Consider the following 22,475-nt stretch of genomic DNA (forward strand, 5'->3'; position numbering starts at 1 on the left):
CTGTTTTTCCCGAGAAACATGCAATTCAGTGTTTTTTGAAATTGCTAATGGACCCCTTCATTTTCTCGAAATCGCTTTTGAGCGTTTCGTATTTTCCTTACTTTTGGACTGGATCTGGATCCACCGAACCCAACAAAAGAGTAACAACCGATGGATGTTGCTAGGTGCACCAGGCATATTGCTTCTGCACCCAGCATTAAAATAAAATTCCAAAAATGTCAACAAGTGTTTTTTTAAAAAAAAATTAAAAAATATGTTTTACAAACAGGGACTCGCATGGTTGGTTATAGGCAATGTAGGGCTTGCTAATTATTTTTTATAAAAAAAAAAAATTCTCTTTTTAACATGATATGATCATGTTACTCAACAACACGAAAGGATCTAAATCCTGTCTTATTGACATGTTAATTGTGCATTACGTAAGCTCATCGTAATTATTTAGAGTATGATTGTACTTTGGTTTGGAGAACTTGATGCAATTTTTTTAGAAAAATTCTGTTGTTGAGAGTAAATTATTCATGATTTTGGATGTGTTCAAGGAGAGTAATTGTTTTTTCACTACCAGAGGGAACGATTCTCACAAACATACAAACGGGCTAAATCAACCAAGCTTGAACGTGAACTTTAGCTCAAATAATGCAATTCATTTTACTTGACTTCAACTAGCACATTAGTGTTGGTTTGTTTGAACTTGATTGAAATATATGTATATATATATAAAGATGTTTTCTCAGTCCAAGTAGATATATGTCCGAGTAGATATAGGTATGTTTTCCAAGGTATCTAAGTTAATTTTTTATTTTTTTTTACTAGCTAAAAAAGTTGTTGGATTATTCAATAAACAAGATTTTTAAGTAACTTTTAGTATTCTTTGAAACATTGAAATAGTATTTTTAAAACATTATTTTTAAATTTTTTATATTTTCTTCTATTTTTATTCTCAATATATTTATTTAATTTCTTTATTATCTTTTTTAAATAAATTATTATTTTATTATTTTTATATCATTTTACACTTTTTTAATTATTTCAATAATTATTTTTACTGAATATTTATAATTTAATAAATTAATTTTTTAATTTTCAGCTATCAGTTAATTTTTCAACTGTCAACTAGTTTCATCGAACATATTATATTTGACAAGACATTTTAGTTAGTTTCTAACTTTTTATACTAGTTAAAAAATATGTTTGATTGTTTGATAAATAAGTTTTTTTAGTAGTTTCTTGAGTTTTTTCGTACGTTACTTGAAATAACGTTTTTTAAAACGCTAACTTTTAACTTTTTGTATTTTTTCATTTTTATCCTTAATATCTTTATCAAATTTTATAGTTATCCTTTTTAAATAAATTATTTTATTATTTTTCTGTTATTTTGTAATTTTTCAATTATTCTAACAACCAGTTTAACCACCAATTAATTTTTCAACCAAACATAATCATATACATTCTTAGAAAATGAAAAGGAAAAAAATGTGATAAAATGCGATGATAATAGAAGTTTTTTTTATGACAATAGGAATAGGAGATAGAGACAAAAAAGAAAATTATATAAAAATGATGTGTAAAAAATTATTGTCGACAACCATATTTACTGGGGTATATCGATGTATTACCTTGAGACTTTACAAATATTGTTTCCTCTTTTATTTTTTATTTTTTGTTGACAGAGAAAATTTTATTAGAAAGAGAACCTGGTAAGTGCATAAGGCCCCTACCAGGACGGACAAAACACACTTGCGATGAAAGTTGTAATTTACTTCTACTAGAATTGCAACTCAATAAGGATTTGAGATGGTTGAAAAGTAAAACATCATCTTTTAGTCCACCTAAAAATGTTTTTTTTTCACGACTTTTTCATTACTTAGTATTTTTCAAAATTTCATGTGTTAAAGAGTTCAGATTCTTTATGTTTTAAGAGGCATTTGTTTCAAAGCATATATAATTAAATTTCAATAAAGAATGGCGCCAATTCATACTAAAGGTAATTAGAAAAAATCTGGCTAAATTAAAAACAACCAAAGTTGATATTCATTGGTTTATGAAAGCAAGAGAGATTTATCTTAAGAAAAAAAAATGAAAGGGAGAAAGAGAAAAATCCAACACCCAATCCACATCCACATCAACATTTTATTTTATACAATACAAGATACAAATTTCGTGTTCATACTCTTAGGCGTTTTTGTTCTATGAATATTATGAAAAACACGTTTAGTTAACATTTAAAAATTTTGAAAACATTTTTCAAAAATTATTTTGTTCGAGAGAGAAAACGAATGATGGAAAAAGAATATGGCAAAAAGAAATGAAAGTTTTATTTTAAGGTAAAACAAAAATATTATTCTCTTTTAGATAAAAAAAAAAAAATATTCGAGAATCAAAATCAAAGTGTCGTGAGTTGTTTTCATAAATTATCCTACAAATTGGAAAGCACAATTGTGTGAATCGCATTCTTTAGCTAATCAACCTCACTTGTAGTTTTATAGTTTTTAATAAACTTGTAACTTTATAGTTTTTAATAGATTTTAACCAGTATTACAAAGTATATTGCTTAATTATTTGAATTGGGGTAAAATCAGAGAGGGCATAACCCATAAATGAGGAAATTAAATACTAACAATATATTAACAGTAGAAAGTTAGAAACTTAATGCTTACACGTGGAAGACCTGCCAGAGATAGTAATAATTCTAGAGGCCATACTGTTACGAAGTAATTATCTATAGAAGTGCCTCATAATATTGCTTCCAATCACCCTCCATTCCTGGTAGGTGGAAACAACATAAAATAGTACTAACTTGAAGCAGATTTTACACCAACAGTAATTCCACTAATATTTGGCAGAAGCTTCTTCATATAATACTTAGAATTGCGGGAAAGATTGATCATTCTCCTTTTCTTTTCAGGAAGATAATCAATTGAACATTCCGAAAATCCACGCCTTACAAACCTGTCAAAAAGTTGGGAGTTCTTTTTGTTTAGAAATGCAGCCATGAACATAACAGAGCACTAAAATGTAGGCCATAATTTGTATGCATCACAATTGGCAACTAATTCTTTCAGGAATTCCATGCATATTAACGTACCAGCTTAACAATTCCACTACACTTGAAGGTACATTTTTGTCAACAAAGAGAGTTTTTTAGAAATGGAAGAAGAAACATGCAAAGACATGCTAAACATTAAATTGCCAAAACCATAATCTGTGTCCAAGAATGAGTGAGTATGCGGTAACTAATAGTGAAAAATGGCACTGATTGTGGACAAGGCTTACATGACACGCATTAGGGAAGTTACTTACCAATCTGCTGTACGTGTTGTAAGAAGGAAAAGCATATTCAATCCAAGAGATGATGCTTTCTTCTCCATATAATCTGCATATATTATATAATAATTAAATAAATATTGTGAAAACATGTGGCAAGCAGGATTGCAGAGCAACAGCATTCAATAATTAAAATCATACAGCTACAGAGCTGCTCAATAACATCAAAAACTGAAGCCTACACACCACATCAACTTGACACGTAAAGACATGGTTAAACTTTCTAACACTTTAAATTTTAAAAAAAAAATGTTCGTGTTAAGAGTTCAACAGATATAGTTATTACTACAAATAATACATTTATTCTGATATATTTAGGCCAAACTGTTAATATAAAATAATAATGATTGAAGTCTTGATCATAATTTAGGCATACGTAATATGGACTTTACATTTCTACTAACTCAAGGTTTAAAGTTGTTTAACATCAAATGGGTCTGCATAAACATCGAAAACTATCCATGGCTTTCCACAAATTATTAGTCAATCACTACCCATCAAGTACAAGAATCATCAAGCACAAAAGCAATAGCATACCAAGCAATTTGTCACCCTGTCCTTGGCCACGGCAATCAGGAGATACTGCAATACAAGCAACCTCTCCGCACTTCTCCTCAAAGTGAGGAAAAAGGGCAGCACAAGCAATTATGTGACCTTCTCTTTCCACAACAATGAACGAATCCAATGTTTTTAACAGCTATAAACAGAGAATGGTTAAAATATTTAGATATATTGATAAATTACCATGGTCATGTAAGCCAAAGTATCTACAACACACGAAAAGATATAGCTAAGCAAACCTCTTCATCAGTCCGCTTAACCAATATGCCAGATGCCTCCAAAGGCTGAATAAGTTGTTTTATTCCAGAAATATCTTTTACCCCTGCTGTCCGAGTGCCTTCATAAAGGTCACTGCAAAAATTTCATTGACAGTTAAGAAAATGAAATAAACGGAAAGGGGGGGAAAAACTTTATTGAGTATAATACCATCATGAACCATATGCTGCAGATAGTATATTGCTAGGTGTGTAGGAAGCCCATGTATATCATAGATTTTAGTATTAATTGAATTTTGTAGTGGTATAATATGTCTACTTAGAAATATATCAAGTTGCAACTAGTTATAACATGTGTTTAACACTAAGTTATTTCAACTAATCCTTCCATCATTTTGTAACCAATGGTTTCATAAAAGGGAAAAAGGGAGAATGCCTCAGGTCCAACCCACATATTTTCAGCCTTCTGCAATCAGAATCTCAACAAACAGCCATGCATTAATCAGCTATGAGCTAGCCATGAGGAGTTGCAAATAAATCTAAATCTCACATATGTGACCTGTATGGTGCCACCAGCAGGAAATCCACTAGGATGCCCACTAATCTATACTTAAATAGTTGGACAGTGTCATAGCCCCAAACCTTACCACCTATTTCTCTAACCAAATAGTAACCCTTGCACAAAATTCACAATCATAAAAAAACTTAATCCAGAGGGTTCTGCAAAGGTTTCTTACCTAGCCACCATCGTTCCCATCCCATCTCTTTTAAACAATTCCAACAACAAAACTCCACTAATAGTTCCATCCAGCAAGTGAACTCTTTGAACACCACCCTGACAAATGGCAATTGGCATTATTAGCAACATACTCAAACATGCATCAACTGAAATTTTCAAGCATATTCACTATTTCAAGTTTTCAACCAGCAACTTCTCAAAGAATTTTGAATGTCTCTATAGACCAACCACTTTACAGTAGCAATATTTTTAAGAGAGTCAAAGCTCTAAAATCCTTCCCTACATTTTATAGTAGCAAAAACAAATGTACACCGTATGTATACTCCTGGTCTGGACATGATTTGAAAAATGCTTTTGTTCTCTCAATTGCTCGTATGCCAATATAGACTTAAAATAAGCACAAGGCACAACTAAAACACTTGTCATGAAAAATAAAGGTAAACCATGGACTCACTCTGCAAACAAAAGCTGCAGCAGCCAATTCTGACAGGTAACCATTCATTCGACTTAGCCGTTCTTGACCTCCAATAGCAAAACCTTGCTCACCAGACCCTAAGCCATTTCCACTCTCAAAACCAACACCATTATGGAAGGTTGCATTATGCCATTCTGTAAAACGTCCAATAGGTGGTGATTTGACTGCTCCATTAAAATTGTTATACTCAAGAGAGTTGAAACCTTCTTCGTCAACAGCTTTCACATAGTTAGCAGCTGCTTCACTTTGCTCAGCCCGTTTACGAATTAGCATGTCTGCTTCTTGAAGTGGCAAGAAACGAATTAAGCGTCCACTCTCATCAAGTATTGGACCATCTATAAGGCATATTAATTTGTCTGCCCCTATAGCCAAGGCACAAGCTGTGGCAACTTCATAAGTGCTGGAGAAAAATAAAATAAAATTTATGAATATCCAGGATTCAAGCATTTGTCAGACTCTCGTGTGTCTGTTCAAGCAAACAAGAGAAGCAGGTGATGCACATATGGTTTATGCTGTCCATTTGTTTATTACTATTATTTTTTCTATTGGAAGATTAGATCATATTCAAGGTAGTACACAGTAAAATACAGTAGGGAGGGGGGGGGAACCCATTGGTAACACTAGTATTCTGATTCACAAACTCCACTGAAAAGTCTGTACCACTAATTTCTCTGTATTTGCTCCTCCACATTTCACATGACAAAACCTTCTATTAAACTCCTTTTATTCTTTCCCTAAGCAACCAATTTACTTTTGTGCTTTTACTTCTATCAAAATGCTCATGAGGCTGCTTTTACAAATCTAATTCTTAAAAAATAACCTAGAAAAAGTACATATTTTTAGGTGGAATTCGGATACTTAATATGGGACTGATTCACTGAATAATCATCAAGACAACAGGCATGTATGTCAGCATGCAATCAGTTAAACTATGTTGTAGAGAGCAATCATCAGAATAAAGCTACAAAGCATACTTGCAATTTAATACTTCTCCAGAGCTGGAGTAGCCCAAGTTGGTTAATATAACTACACAACCACCATCAAGTCTCTCACGCATGCGAGATACGTCTACTTTTTTAACTTCCCCAGTTGACCCAAAATCAATTCCATTGACCACCCCTCTTCTCTGCCAAACATAAAAATAACAAGATGCTCTAACATGGTGATAAAAACGTAAAGGGAGGGACAATTTCACAAGACCTAGTCACTGTATAGCAATGAACGATCACGAAATTCAAACCTTGGCTGCAAGAAAGTTACCACTGGCAACACTGACACCAACTTCGTGCCATCGACTATTGTCACCATGTCGACGAATATTGCATATAGAAGGTCCAGGAGAAAGTTTTGCTTCTATCATCAATCTTATGCCTCCAGCTGCTTCCATCGCAGCTTCCAGAGATTCATCATCAGTTATCCTATATCTACCAACATACTTAGGCTGGCACCCTACAAACACAATAACAAGGTCAAACACGATAACAAGATCAGACTTTACAAGGTAAAAAATTAATACTCATTGTGCATGACTGCGTTTGCAAAATAAGTTTGAATGAACTTCATTTTGCATACTGAATTTGCAGAAACAACCTTCCCTTTACTTTTATTTCAAACTCAGTTTAATATCAGACCCAGCTGAAAACCATAGTCTTCACAGGTGGAATAAAATTAAGTAAGCAAACAGTGTGACGAACCTCTCTCATTCAGAAGCTTGTCTATCTGCACATGTGTCCCCGGAACAAGAACAAAGCGGATACCTAGGTGATTAAGGAAAGCTATATCCTGCAGTCCTCAGAATTAGAAAACAAGTTATAATGCATAGTACTGCATAACCATAGCTAAGTAATGTACTATCAAAGATAATAATCGGAAGCAATCATGCAAATTGTGAAGTTAAAATATGAAAGACGTGCGTGCCTTGAGAATGGGATCCAAGAAAGGACCAGAAACAATTTCACCGGAAATAATGATAACAAAGGTGCTACCACGATAGGCCCACAAGTAAGGCCAGGCCTCGCGAAACGAACGCACGAATTGCTTATCCTCCATCGTCCCGTGGTAGCTCTCTCCATCTTGGCTCAACGCATTAAGCTTCTTTCGGTAACCCAAATGGGCCGCCACGGGCCGAGCTTCTGGGACCCAACCAGACATAAATTGCCGGTTCGGTTTTTTTGGGTGGAAACAGAAACAGTGTAGCTTGTTGAAATCAGAGAAGGTGGAAGTGTTTGGAAGGGATAGACATAAGGAAGGTGCCATTGAAGATCCCACACAGTGCGGGGTTGGTGGCAGAGACCACTCACAAACTTTAGCCGCCACGCCCAGAAATTTGTTTGCCTAGTTCATGGCTGTATGGGGAAATTTTTGTTTATTCCTATGTTTTACGACTATGAATGAAATTCAAACCATGCTAGCATTCCATTATTTTATTTTTATATTAAGTTCTAAATATGAAAATATAAATATAAACAAGTAAGGTCGAAAATCACGTGTTCAAGAGTCAGTATATGTATCACCTAATAAATACCGTAGTTTTTTTTTCCTTTAATTGATATTTTCATTTAATAAAAACATTAAAACGTAAGGATAAAGTTTAAAAAATACCTCCATAAAAAATACCTTAGTTTTCTACATAAAACTATACCGGTCGAATATCCTTTCTCCACATTTATGCTATCATGTCCTACGTATTTTAATTCGATGTTGATCAATCATTCTGATTAAATTCTGCATATGCATCCTTGTAAAAACTTCGTAAATTAGTGAAAAAGAAAGTATTTAAAAACTTCGTAAATAATTAAAAAATTGAAGTTTTTTATTATATCATATTTCTTCTTATTTTCTGTTTAAACAACAGTGAATGTTGGAAAAATATATTTTACAAATATTAAACATAAATCTTCATGATTAAAATTTAATTGACTGGTACATGTTTTAAGTTTTAACAAATAACAACTAATTTATGTGGATTCAGTTCTAACAGTAGAATATTTTGGATAGGAAAATTTCTATTTAATTAATAAGTATAGACATTAACTGTGAAAAAAAAAGTTTTTTTTGGTTCAATTTTTTCGTTAATTTATTTTTTTGATATTTTCTCATTTTGACAAGATGTAAAGTCACGTCATTTCTGACAGCAATAATGGGAGAAAAAAAAAGGAGAGGTCACTGACCCGTGACCAGTATCAGGATCGTCTACCATTTCTTTTGAAACCGTACAGTGTACAATTGTAAATCTAACCGTAAAAATTGATTTTAAACATAATAATAAAATAAACTGGATGGATAAGATTCGTGCAGTTCCAATAAAAACTCAGAGGATCAAAATGCCACTGGCCATCATGGATTAAGTTCACCTACAGTTTAGAAAAGAACTGTTCGGTGGTGCAGTTTCATCAAACGGATGCATGTAGTTTTAAATATATTCTTTATGTGAAAAGTATATTTTTTTTATGGTCTAGATTTTGTGCAACTGTAGAGAACCCTGATCCGACGATTATTCGTTATTCTTTCACCTTTTTATTCATCAAGATTCTTATTTACACCTTTTTATTTTATTTTTGGCTACAAGCCTTAAAGACACGTAACTTGAACATGTGAAACCAAGAGTGACACGTGGTTCCTACATAAAAAAAAAAAGTTACACCTGTTTATCATCTCTGTAGCAAAAAACTCCGGTGAATAAAGCCAAGGCTAGTTTCATTTTTTAGTTGAAGTAATTGTTTTTTTTTTCTTTAGCAGAAACAGCAATATCTTATTTTTGTTTTTCTCAAAAAAAAAATCCTTTATAAAGCAATGAAGCGAATAATTTCAAAATTGAAAACTAGTTATTTGTTTTTATATTTCAAGTCAAACAGGTCTCATTGCTTATTTTTTGGTCGGACATGAGTCGGCATGAGTGAGAGAGAGGTGTAGTTTGAGAAGGAACAAATTCTGCCACCCAGCATGAATTTGAGAAGGAGTGAACTGATTAGGACCGTTAAAAGTTGGTAATATATTTAATTAGGTGAATTGGAATGAAAACCTGATCTGCCATTGTGCATGTGTTGTTATTTGCTTATGTAAAAAAGAAAAAAGCTTGTAGAGAGAGAGAGAGGTGGTAAGTGGTAACCTTGAGAATGGGATTGAAGTAAGGACTAGCAACAAGTTCAGCGGATATGAGCAGAACGAATAGTCTGCCCCTGTGGACCGAAACGTAAGGTTGGGATTCCCTGAGAGCCTTCACGAACTCATGGTCTTCCTCCGTCGTCACGCCAAAGTTTCTCATGACCGAAAACGCAGCCGTTTTGCTCTTTCTTAACCTGAAATTGAAAGTACAACAACAACGACTGAGCCTTCCAATTCCTCCTCTTGAAACAAGATGATTGAAGGAGTGGTAATTGGAAGTGGGGCCATGGGAAAGCCAAGTTTGTCCCTGGCTTCGCGGACATATCACTGGCTGTGAACTACTACCAGCCATGTGCTTCCTCAACAAGCTAGATCGAGAGGAGAGGGATTCTCCTTTTTGCTAACTCACACAGAGCATGCACATTTAGAGTTTTAGAAACTAAATAAGGCCGGGATTTTATAAATGAATTAATCAAGGAAGGAAAGGAGTAATATTAATGAGAGAAAATAAAATCTATAAATTTTAATCCTCAAAAGAAAAAAAATATATGATAAATTGATTTATTCGTTAATTTTCATCCGCATCATTAACAAAGAGTTTACGTGACATAAAAAGATGAAAATATCACAAAAATGATTATTAACATGGTTGCTAAATAAATTAGATCAAAATGTCACTAAGTTATCATTGGACTAATCAGATTACATTATATTTTATTCTTAAATGAAATAAATTTTGGAATTTGACAAATTAGTCTAATAAAAACATACTAACATTTTGGTTCAAAGAAAATTAATAACATTTTAATCTAATGATAACTTACTCACGTTTTGATTCAATTGAATAGTATTGACATTTTGGTCAAAAACAATTACAAACATTTTAGTCCAATGAAAACTTGTTGATATTTTGATTCAATGGTAACTTAGTGATACTTTGATTCAATGTTAACTTCTTGATATTTAGTCTAATCTATTCAGTCGTCATCTTAACAATTATTTTTGTGATATTTTTGTCTTTTTATGTCACGTAAGTTATTTCATTAATGATGACAGATAAATTTATCAATTTTTTTTTCACTTTTTGAGACTAAAATTTAAATTTTCATCTTTCAAAAATAAATTTATCGACACTCTACATATTCATGGACGAAAATAATTATTTATCCATAAATTAATAATGATGTAAGATTAATTTTATAAAATTATTATTTTTTTAAATAACCTAAACAACAATTTTATAATGTCTTCCTAAAAATAATTAATATTAAAAATAACGTCCCATAAAAATGAGAAACAACGTAAAAGAGTTATAAAAAAGAAAAACAAATTTAAGAAAAAAAGTCTGGTGTTGATATTTATATTTAAATTCTCATTTACTATTTTATGCGTAGGAAGTTGAAGTTGAAGTTGAAGTTGAGTGAAACATGTCTACATCACACTGCGTGTTTGATTTGGGGAAAACAGTAACGTGCAAAAGTTTCCCATAGGATCCGATCGTCTACAGTTTCTTTTGAGCAGTGTGCATTTGTAATCCTAGCCATAAAAATTATTAAATTTAATTTTAAATAGTGGTTCCGTTTAGTCTATTACAGTATGTAATACTAGTAGAATATCAATGGCTAAAACTCTGCTGATTAAATAAAAAATATTGAATTATTATAATGTTTTAATATTATTTTTAATTTCTATAAATAAATAAAAAAAATATTAAAAGAATAAATTGGATGGATAAAACTCCTGCAGTTCCTCTACAAACTGCAGAGGATCAAATCCTTCTCCCGTGTATCTTCCGTGTCAGGGACCATCAATCATTCAATAATCCTTTAACAATATTGTGTGTGTGAGAATAACAATAGGTAGCCGTTATTTATACAAATTAAAGCATCCATGACATGATTAATAGAAATTAATTTTATAAATGAATCCCAGTACTTTAAGTGATTAGTCTTTTGCCTTGTTTAAAAAATAAAATACAAGTTTTTGCTTAATTATTATTTTAATCACTCAACTAAGGAGATGATGTTTTTTTAGTCTTTTAAATTTAAATTTGTTTTTTATCTTTCAATTTTAAAAATTATTTTTTTTAGTCTTTATTATGAGTGTTCATCAAACAGAAAATTGAATTTTAAAATCATTAAAAGTTGTATTATTTTTCATTTAGCGTACACTCATGAGAATAACTAAATGGAATAAATTTTCAAAATTTAAAGACTAAAAAAATATTTAAATTTAGAGGACAAAAAATAGGATTCCCGATTTCAGGGACTCAAATTGTAAATAAGTTTTTTTATTATAAAAATCACTAAAGAATAAAAGCCTCGAAGGGACACACCTTGCTCAGTATAAGTTTTTTTATTATAAAAATCACTAAAGAATAAAAGCCTCGAAGGGACTCAAATTGTAAATAAGTTTTTTTATTTTAAAAATCACTAAAGAATAAAAGCCTCGAAGGGACACACCTTGCTCAGTATAAGTTTTTTTATTATAAAAATCACTAAAGAATAAAAGCCTCGAAGGGACTCAAATTGTAAATAAGTTTTTTTATTATAAAAATCACTAAAGAATAAAAGCCTCGAAGGGACACACCTTGCTCAGTAGGCTGGTCTGTGTTTTCTTTTGTGCACCAGCATCACAATACTGGATATCTGATGCTGACTTTTCGGTTTTTAACAATAGGTTCCCGAGTCAATAAATTATATTTTATATAATGTCATCGATTTTATTATTTTAAACCTTCAACTAATTTCTATATTTCAATTTAATAATTTTTGTTAACTAAATCCTACTATTTATGTTACACGTCTTTATTTTTTATTACTTTTTATAATCTTCGTAACAGTTTTATACAAAATATAATTACGGAAGATTCCCTTAAGGTGTAAAAATGATAATAGGGTGTGCAATTACAACTTTTCCACTACTTTTTATTTATAATTTTAATTCTAATAAGCTCAAAGTAAATTTAAAAGCTATTGTAGTTATGTATAAGAATCAAACAAAAACATCGAGTTATATTATATGTATATAACATTTTCATAATATTATTTTTTAATATTTTTCAAATTACATTATTTGTCTTATCTCATACTATTTTTTATAAAATATACAAAAATTGAGTACTGCCAAACATTTCTCAAATATGTTTAAAAAACTAACATGTCTCAAATATATATATATCCTAAAGTTACGAGGGCCACTTAAGATGAGATAGTGGCGTAGTGTCACGCCTCATGACATGACCTCAAGCGTTGGGGCAGATGTGAGAGAACACAATGATAATAGCAGGGTTGGTGTTTGAATTACTTGCGTGAAAATTATGATTTTCTCTTTTTAAAAGTTTTCTTTAAAAACAACAAAAATAAATGATTATTTAAAAAATAAGATGATGTGCTTTAAATGTTAATGCAGTTAAAAATATAACCAAAATCATTACAACACTTGGATAATGCTGTAAAAATAACACAGACATGATAATATAAAATAATAATAAAATTTATAAAAAAAAATTAAAGAAAAATATTAAAGGTCCTTGTTCAAATAACACACTGATTAGTTCACGTGAGTTTGGATTGATATAAAATTGTCTGGCTGTTAATTTAATTATGAAATTTACCTACAATGAATTAAGTATTTTATTTAAAATTACGACCTCGTCCGATTTTAACACAACCTACCATAACCATTGGACTATTAGATGTCACTGTCGCTTTCCTAAGATTCAAATAACAAATAACTAACTGCCAAAAAATTAGTACAACCCTGTTGCCACTGCTCTCCATCGTTGATCCAAAAACATGACGGAAACAATTATGCTCTCTAGCCTAGATTCTATTTTATTTACGCAGTTCTTTTCCCTTGGAGGTAATTATTTTTTAGGTACGAACGTTTGAACATTAAATATGAACATCTCTTTAGTGAAATTTTGAACATTAATTTATCATATTATAAGATACCGACTCCTTTCGCTAGACTCAACTCCCGCTGGTACAAGTGTGGATTAAAAGTTGTAACAAAACTGTAATTTCAATAAATTATTGTTTACGAGAAAATAAATAATTGGTATTGAAAAGAGATAAAAATAAATAAATAATAGGTATTAAAGGAAGTGTTTTTAGTATTGAGATCTCTAAATATATTACACTAACAAGTATATTATTGGATCGAACAAAATAATGTAATTTGTTATCGGGCTTTATCAAAACCTGAAGGACTATGAAATCTAAAATTTGACAGTGCCAGATTGAACCAACTGGCCTAAGAAATGATGTTAAAAACCAAAAAGTGCATGTGAGAAACAAAACAGTAAACTACCAAAACAACGCTAGATATACTAAGCGACAGAACCAAAGTTTAACAAAAATAAATAAAAATTAAAGACTTCAACATTAAGACTACATCATGGTCATGCACCGGTTAAACCACCTCTTGTCAGCGTTGGATGCTCGGATACAAATTAAAACATTTCCCCGACCCTTCCCAGTTGTCAAGAACTGAGAACCACCGGCGCAGGGAATGAATATCTACAGTACACCCTAGAAAACATTACTTATCACAAACAAATTTACACTAATTAAATTTCTCTAATCTACATTGCGCTTCTGTTTGAACCTTCTGTAGACCAACTGGCAAGAAGCCCTGTAGGATTTTCTCACCTACTTCGATCAAGCTGTCATGATTGTGAAGAACGTTAAGGGGTGCTTCAAGACCACAACATCCACCCATGCCGTCGATCAGTTCTAGAGTTGGGGGTTACACTTATCCTATCAGCATTGGTGGACAGCCATTTACCAAAATCAGGGGATGTAACAAGTTCTTCCAAGGCTTTTTCAGTGGACTTCTTTGTGAACGCATCCCATTCTGCAGCTGAATATTTTTTTCTCTCCGGTGTGTTGTGTATGATGGACGGGTATAATGCCTCCTGTGATTTTGGCGGTGTCCTAGTGAAACCTGATAATTACCAGTTTAGCATGTTAAGCACCACTTATCTCAATGCTTTCCTTTTCTACACTCATCAATCAGTAGAAAAAAAGATGTTGACACTTCCACAGTAAAAGGATACGCGAGAGGGAGCAAACCTGTTGCAGGAGATTTGCAAGGAGACAAGGTAGGGGGGCCTCTCAGTTGTGTCTGAAAAAGTGGGGAGTCCTCTTTACTTTGCATCTTGTACATAAGTTCATCATGAGAATCATCAAAAGGTGATGAATCAGGAACCTGGAATCTCCTGTTTTTCTTGGGTGATTTAAACAAACGCCTGCAAAAATCTTCCACAATAAATACAAACTAAAAATAAAAGGACATTATTATTGGACTAATAGTTATAAGAGGAAACTCTCACGATCAAAAAGTGCCATAATAGCTTATGGATAAAAAAAACCAGTAAACCCCCAAAACAATCTACAAACATAGTTTCTATTGGCAGAATTTTCAACACTATTGAAGATTAAAAAAAACAACACAATTTTAGAAAGGGAAAATTGCACTCGGTACCCCTCAAATATTTTGAAATGTCCCATACATCCCCCTCTAGTTATTGACCTCCCTCACAGTAGATGTTATGCATCTGTTAAATTAAAACTCAGAATCTGACAGTCTAAAAAGTAAAGCCCTAAACCTGTTTGTCACAGCACACATGCCTCAAGTGAGGCCATCTCGTTCTTCATTATTTTCTAAGCATTTCCTCATTATCGTATGTTTTTCTTCTATCACAATACATGTTACCCTCTTTCTTCTCTCTTTTGTCTTCTGTCACAGACTCACAGTATATTGTCTGCCTTATTTCTACTCTATTAGACCTTTCTCATTCTAAAAATTTATAACACAAACATGTTTCAGCTACAGGGGTCACAAATGGAGTATGAAGGTTTTATGCCTTGACAAGATATAAAAATTTCCCAAATTGGCAACTGAAAGATATTATTTAGGTGCATTTAGAAGTATTTTACACCTTATTAAAGCTTATGACATAAGCATTCATGTAAATGTTTGGGAGACCTTATGAAAATAACTTATGATAAGACCACAAGTTGTTTATAACTTATTTCAATAAACTCATTAGGATAACGTATGAAAATAACTCACAACTTACATAAAAATAGTTTAACCTTCTTCAATTATAAAAACAACTTATACACAAGTGTTTACACCATAAACACTTATTTGAATATTCAATAAGTGCTTAGTTAAGTTACCCAAAATGCACCCATAATGGTTGAATTGCCATCAACCAATTTGATATTGGGCTAGTTTGTTTAAGCTTATTTTTAAAAAAAATAAGTGCTTTTTTATATAAAATACAGTTTTACGCTTTTTTTAAGAAGCAAATCCTATCTGCTTCATAAAAAAGCACTTATATAAAAAACGCTTAGCCCAAAGTTGCTTTTTTTTAAGTTTAAAAAAACCCGCCCATTACTTTACCACTAACAATTGAAATCTTTATTATTGAAAACTAATAAGTTCTAAAATTCAAGGAAGTGGACCAACCTGCGTAAATGACGAAGGAATCTCAACCTATGCATTTTCTTCAATAAGGAGACAAGTGATCCACATAATAATGCCAACGTTCCCAACAGAGGATCCATAGAACTCTAGAAACATCTTATCAAATTTACAATCATGCACCTATCTTAAGCATCAACAACATAACAGAAACAAGGTGGACATAAATAAAATTAATAAAAAAAAACCTGAAGAATCATAATGGCAGCCAAAATCCTTATAGCCCATGCAACAAATTGAGCTGTGCTTATGTCCACTGATCCATCTTCGGTCAAGACAAGCTTGTGGACCACCCAGAACCCCAACCAGGCTCCAGCTATTGCAACAAAAGTCAGCAGAAATATTGCCAACTGCAGTTGACATTGCAAAAGTTAAGCATTCTAACATATTTGTACACAGGACAAACATACATACATAAGATAGATAAGAAAAGGCAAAAATAATGACTAATAAGTAATAAGTAATGAATACAGTAGTAACCAGAAAAGCAATTACAATTTAATGGATAATTGCTAGAAAGAAAATTATTCATTATGTACAATGGGATCAACTCTAAAGTTGAAGCTGTTCGATAGCTGAATATCCCAAAGTTAAAGTTCATTTTAACAATCTAATTTTTTTATTCAAGACAGATCCAACTTATATTGCAGACAATAATATATTTATTCCCCTCATAATCATTGTATACACTATCCAAAGTGTCTTGAAACTCAAAACTGAAACTGGGTTTATTTTTCAAATTTTCTTTACTTAAAACTGAAATCCATCCCAAGTGGAACTAAGTTTTCATTTTTCAACAACTTTACGTTTTGGGATGAACTAACAAAAATGCAGAAACTGAAAACCCTGCATGGTTGCTTTTTGTGGACCTTTTTTTAGGCCATGCATTATCTGATAGCTAATCAGTCAAATTTACAACAAAATAAATAAGCCCAACCAACACAACCATTATTCAGAATACATGTGAATAAGTGAAATTATTTTTTAATCAGCAGCCTGATGTCTAAGCAAATTAGTGGAAAACATATAGGTGACTTACATACAGGATTATACATGTCTTCATCAATTCCTAACTCTGTGAGTACAGAACGAACTAGACCAGGAATGTAACGGAGGAGAAAAGTCCCAAAACCAACCTGATTTAAAATATGGTTGAAATTATGAATATGATCCACATTACTAGCATAAAAGTGTAAAGAAGTGCATTGGGGTGGCACTTACAGCAGTTGAATATAAAAATATAGCAAGGGAACTCTTGCGACCAGTTGGAAGAAGTTTCATTCCCTGTCAATCATAAGAGGCAGATACCATGTTAATGTCAACAAAAAATTTTCCACAGATATCTAATACAAAAATTACTTTCAAATTGAGACATCAAATTATTAATTAGATAGGTACAAACCTCACTTGTTCTACTCTTTTCTTTTACTTGATACTCAACAAAATATTCCTCCCAATCTACCTTCATTAAGGGGGTGTTTAATAGGGGGCGAATGTTTAGTTTCCCAGGAATATTAAGTTGAGAATGTTAGTTTCCTAAGCAATTAAAAAACACTCCCAGGTGCTTTTTTACCCTTGGTTCCACAAAATTGTTCCTCTTAGAATTTGGGACAGAGCCTAACTCAACCCCAAAAAGCTACCTCAAGATGTAAGGATTGTCTCAACTTATTACACTATTTTGGCCATATCACTAGTCAATATGTGATCTCCAATGCACTCAGACAAAGAGGATTGGACATCTCAAATGTGAAGTTAGCATGAATTAGACACCTAAGGGTGGTGCTATAATAGCCCAATAACAGGTGACTTGCTAAACCCAACAACAGACACTAGGTTAGGATCTAAAACCATTGTGTCTAACTCATCCCTACAAAAGCGGTTTAAGAAGTGAAGGTTGTCCTCCACTTGTATACACTATTCTAGCCATATCACTACGTAATGTGTAATCTCCAACAGTTACATGGGGAGATAGGAATCCAACTTTCTAGAGTAGGGAGAAAATACCACTGAGACCATCCAAGATGAACGAACAGAAACATAAATCTGCATTAGATCTACAAACAATGCATAAGAATGGTTTTCTTGAGAGGAAGAATTGAAATTGAAGGTATGGTTGACTACATGACAAACAAAAAGATTAATCATAAACAGTATATACGATTGGATGTAAAACATTCCAAATTTGAAAATTAAGGAACAGAAATATGTTACCTGATAAAGAATAATCAATATGACAAGAATTATCCCAATTGCCATTGCGCTGCTATAATAAAATGCTAAAGATTGGCTTATAAAGGACGCCAAGCTCAACAGAATAATACCCAATGTCAATAATACGATACGATAGACAAAAAATTCTGCAATGGAGGAGGAAAATCATTATTAGTGCTTGATGTCACTGTACTTATAATGGGATCAATAGAGCTACAAGAAACTGTAACTCATCAATGAAAAATACAACATACATGTTTGGATTAGAATGTCTTAATTTTTTTTTTGTGTGCAGCTTCCTAAAAGAGATTTTGAAACAAACAAAAATAAGCTGAAACAAACATGCACATAAGAGAACTTACCTTCTTCAACAGAAACCTCAAAATTTTCCAGTGTGGAACCAGTAGTCCTTATGTCTAAGATCTTGTGGTCAAAAGGAGACATTGATCGAGCCCAAGAACCTTTGGTAACTTTCTCCCACTGCCCATGTGGGCACATCCCAGCTACAAGAGACACATTCCTGAACAGAACATATAGAAATGTATTAAACCAATTACAGTGATTATTTTTTAAATTATAGTTTGATACAAGACAATCAGTTATAAAGCAAAAGTGATAGCCCTTGCATAACCAAATGTATAAAGCAGTGTTCCTCCTTAGAACAACTGATGGTTCATCATGTTCACTCACTAATACAATTACTAGAATCAATCCCACCAATGAAATAAATATTCATTAATTAAATACACAATAAGATGCAAGGTGGTAGGAAGACTCATAGACCATGGCGCACACATGTATAATAGATGATGCATGCACTAGTGCAAATACTCACCTATGGAAACAAACCTCTATGTTTGGCAGGCGAACATTTGAGTTTGTAGGCAGTGGCAACACCTTCACTTTAAAGGAATGTGCAAATTTCCCCAAGTTTCTAAACCTTGACAGTCCATGTATATGAACTCTTTCGACAACCACAGTAGCACCAGGCTTAGAAGCAGGAGAATTTCCCACGGGCAAGCCACGGGATAGCTGCAGTGTGGAATTTTGAGTAAGACCTGAAAAAGAAATAAGAAGAGCGATAAGTGAAATTTCAACATGCATAATTATGAGACCAGATTACGTTATACATAACAATGCAAAATTCCAAACCACAATCTCATACTATATACCAGTGCCCTTACTTGAACAAACAATTTGCATAGAATATTGATATTGATTTTTATGTTGAAAGAATAAAAGAAATTTTATTCCATCCAGCATAACTTTGTGCGAATCATCAAAAATGTGGGAGGACTAACCTTAAGATGAAATGTTATGGCCAGATAATCACAAGCTCACAAAATATAATTTTCTCCATGGTTAACGTTACTTATGTTGAAAATATAATTTTCTCCATGGTTAACCTTATGTTACATAACTTATGAACTCTTGTGATTATGTGGCTATAATGTTTCATTTCATCTTAAGGTTAGTCCTCCCACATTTTTTATATTTTATAGCATTATTGGAAAGGGAAACATAGAATGAGAATTATTGGCTTGTAGACGAAGTTTAAATATCTTAAACGAATTTAGGGTATCTTTCTTCCCACGATTTCGTTTCCCATCAGTTATGGATGTATTATCATTTACTATCCTGTCCTATGCTTCGACAGACAAACAATGTCGAAAGAGAAACAAGTAAATGTGTAACCAAACCCTCTAGGGAGAAAAAGCGCAACCAAACCCTATATTTGAATCCAAAAAAAAAGAAGAAATTAAGGAGAAAGGAGAAGAAGGCATACATAAGGAGCGTTCATCAGCGAATACGAGAACTGCAGAAGCCCATAGACAGAGCAGGCGAAGAAACCAAGCAGATTGCCGAGTGTGAGTGCCCGCCATCGCCATTTCAGGGTTTTTTGGAACTCAAAAGTAAAGACACGAATAAAAGGCGCGCGTTCAAAATCCGCCAAAAAATGAGGGTAATTCTGCAATTTTATTTTGTTAATCAAACAGGGGCCCGGTCACTAAAATGTTATTTTCGCCCTTACTTTTGGAAAAAAACTAATGTTATCCAAATGGGACCGATTAAGATACTTGTTCAATGGTTCAATAGGGGTTGAACTGCATCGAGCCGGTTGTTTCAATAAAATACTTCTTTTTTAATTTTTCATATAATATATTAAACAAAAAATATCATGATATACATAAATTTACAATAATTAAAATTAAACTTTACTTAAAAGTGTCATAAGTCATAACATATAACAAAAGTAAGTTATATATTAAAGAAAATCTAATACATCATAATATTTAAGTTTAACAATAACAAATAAAATCCATCAACAAAAAGAAAGTCATGATTTTTGTCAAACTGCTATATCCAGTCCAAATGTCAATTTTGTCGGTGATCAGTTCAATTGCACATTATTTTTTAGACTTAAATCGACTAGATATGTCATTAGTTATCAATTGAACTGACCTGATTCTAACAATCATGAAAAGATAACTTACTCTCCCTTCGCTCTCCCTACACCCCTCTCTCTCTTCTCTTCCCCTTCTCACCTACACCCCTCCCTCTCTTTTCTTTCCCCCTATCACGCACACTACATTTTGATTTATATCTCCTTTCATTTTTTTTAGCTAAATTGTACCTTGTTTTTTGCATCTTCGAGCCACTTACTTCTTTTATTTCCTGCAAATGAAGATATTTATAGGGGTTTAATTTTTTTATTCAATAAAAATATGATTTTGTTATGATTTTTCATAATTATTTTGTATTTCCACCGATGATTTCTTGGTAGATCTGACATAAATACATTTTCAGTGTCCAATAACATAGATACATAACAGAAATGCATTTCCATGAAATAAAGAGCATATTGTGTTTACATTAGTCATGTTATTCAACAATCACATAAAATATTAAATAATACAAGTTAAACTGCATGAAAATATTTAAGAAATAATGTTCTCATGTTTAGGAATAACTTATTTACTCAAACTCTATGGGTATTTGTAGTAAAAAATATTTATGGTGGTCAAGGTAATTATTACTCAATGGGTATGAACTTGAATACGGAAAACTATCCATAAAATGTAAAAGGTATGTGTATTACTAACCTGTTAATTTGAAAGTAATGGTTAGGAAACGAGAAATGCTCCTTAGATTTCGAGGACTAAGGGACCTTCTAAGAATAAGAATAAGGATAAGAGGATGATAATTTTATGCTTATCATTCATGACCTTAATACAATTGTATATAGATATTGTCACAGCTACAAGACAAGGCAAAACAAAAAGCAATACGATAAGCACTAACGGGAAAACACTAGGGCACTAACAACAAAAGCACTGCTCCTAACAAAAGTATATCCTAACATAATTATTCTCATTGTCTGGAGGCTAGCAGATCATAGCTCATTCATTTCACACGAAATCTGTCAAATACTTGGGTGGGTTGCATTTCCTTTTGAGCCTCATGTTCCCTTGCCTGTCATCATTGGTCAAACAAAAACACCTTGTCCTTGAGGTGATATGAGTCCTTCAAATGAGCCCGATCCTCCATGAAGTGCCATCAGAAACGCGGACCATGCCTTAAGTCTTCCCAACGAGTGTCTAAGATCGCAAGGGAAGAGATAATGGGATTGTTAATAGTTGCAGCAAGTAACAAAGCATCAATGAAGTAGTAGCCAGGCTTCACAATGATAACCATTCCTTCCCGGAGATCTATGATTGTCCGCAGAGATTTTAATCCAGGTTCCTTTCTTATTTCTAGGCCCTTTAAGTAGCCTCTAGGGTCATGTGTGTCAATACCAAGAAATGCCCCAGACCATGTGGCATAAAAGCAACACCTAAGTGTGCGACCATCATGACATCAACATCACCCAATAAAATGTGTCCCCTCTTCAATGACTCCAAGATCACTTTTTTCTATTAATATGTGCACATAAACCTAATTTTTTTCTAGGTTTCATTGCATATATAATGACATTATGAGCATCTAGCACAAAATTTTATAATGTCAGACCCATAGAAATGGTAATCAGCTCCCATATCAAACAACGCCATGTCTTTATCTTCCCAAGTATTGCCATTAGGAGCTGCTGCATGGCCATAATGAAGAACAGCACCAAAGAGGTTATCGAAGGAAACGATAGCGCAAGTGTGACCGAGATGGCTAAAGTCGTAGGTAGTGACTCTGCAAACGTACATGGAAACCTTGCCAGGGGCTTTGGTTTTGAAGATCTCTTTCTGCTGAGTCATTAAATTGTGACTCCTAAATTTAGCTTGCTCCTCTGCCATTTCCACGCTCACTTGTTGCGATCTTCCTTCACACAAAAGCTCTCTTAAAGACAGAATAATGG

The 22,475-nt window shown here is 32.7% G+C and overlaps 2 protein-coding genes and 1 pseudogene across 3 annotated transcripts; all 3 read right to left on the bottom strand.

Annotated features, from left to right (window-relative positions):
• Positions 1-2,598: 2,598 nt before the first annotated feature.
• LOC100777694 (probable amino-acid acetyltransferase NAGS2, chloroplastic) lies at positions 2,599-9,918 on the bottom strand. Of its 2 annotated transcripts, XM_014776336.2 has the most exons (11): positions 9,423-9,561; positions 7,232-7,659; positions 7,009-7,096; positions 6,555-6,763; positions 6,289-6,440; positions 5,294-5,714; positions 4,838-4,935; positions 4,125-4,236; positions 3,862-4,021; positions 3,301-3,373; positions 2,599-2,949 (listed from the first exon to the last, which is right to left on the bottom strand). In XM_014776336.2, exons 2-11 carry the CDS (start codon positions 7,568-7,570, stop codon positions 2,793-2,795), a joined length of 1,809 nt encoding a protein of 602 aa, XP_014631822.1. In that variant the 5' UTR covers positions 7,571-7,659; positions 9,423-9,561; the 3' UTR covers positions 2,599-2,792. The 2 variants fall into 2 exon arrangements, with proteins under 2 accessions (XP_014631822.1, XP_003517352.1); XM_003517304.5 differs by lacking the exon at positions 7,232-7,659 and having other exon boundaries at positions 9,423-9,918.
• Positions 9,919-13,770: 3,852 nt separating this feature from the next.
• Positions 13,771-20,081, bottom strand: LOC100810145 (uncharacterized). The gene is made up of 10 exons (XM_003516573.5): positions 19,914-20,081; positions 18,963-19,185; positions 18,490-18,647; positions 18,128-18,273; positions 17,138-17,200; positions 16,960-17,052; positions 16,105-16,266; positions 15,902-16,005; positions 14,497-14,672; positions 13,771-14,368 (listed from the first exon to the last, which is right to left on the bottom strand). The coding sequence occupies exons 1-10, from the start codon at positions 20,014-20,016 to the stop codon at positions 14,121-14,123; spliced, it is 1,476 nt and encodes a 491-aa protein (XP_003516621.1). The 5' UTR covers positions 20,017-20,081; the 3' UTR covers positions 13,771-14,120.
• Positions 20,082-21,685: 1,604 nt separating this feature from the next.
• LOC112997788 (xaa-Pro dipeptidase-like) lies at positions 21,686-22,475 on the bottom strand (annotated as a pseudogene).

The sequence above is a fragment of the Glycine max genome, chromosome 1 (assembly GCF_000004515.6).
Source record: "Glycine max cultivar Williams 82 chromosome 1, Glycine_max_v4.0, whole genome shotgun sequence".
Taxonomy (NCBI): domain Eukaryota; kingdom Viridiplantae; phylum Streptophyta; class Magnoliopsida; order Fabales; family Fabaceae; genus Glycine; species Glycine max.

Bases quoted from the DNA above. Each gene is read 5' to 3' on its own strand.
- LOC100777694 (XM_003517304.5), bottom strand. From the start codon at position 9,770: ATGGCTGGTAGTAGTTCACAGCCAGTGATATGTCCGCGAAGCCAGGGA. The intron at 4,022-4,124 runs GTTTGCTTAGCT...CTCTGTTTATAG, and splicing joins TTAAGCGGACTGATGAAGAG to CTGTTAAAAACATTGGATTC. The intron at 3,374-3,861 runs GTATGCTATTGC...TAATATATGCAG, and splicing joins ACAGGGTGACAAATTGCTTG to ATTATATGGAGAAGAAAGCA.
- LOC100810145 (XM_003516573.5), bottom strand. From the start codon at position 20,016: ATGGCGATGGCGGGCACTCACACTCGGCAATCTGCTTGGTTTCTTCGC. The intron at 19,186-19,913 runs GTATGCCTTCTT...TTTCTTTTTCAG, and splicing joins CGCTGATGAACGCTCCTTAT to GTCTTACTCAAAATTCCACA. The intron at 18,648-18,962 runs GTGAGTATTTGC...TGTTCTGTTCAG, and splicing joins ATAGAGGTTTGTTTCCATAG to GAATGTGTCTCTTGTAGCTG.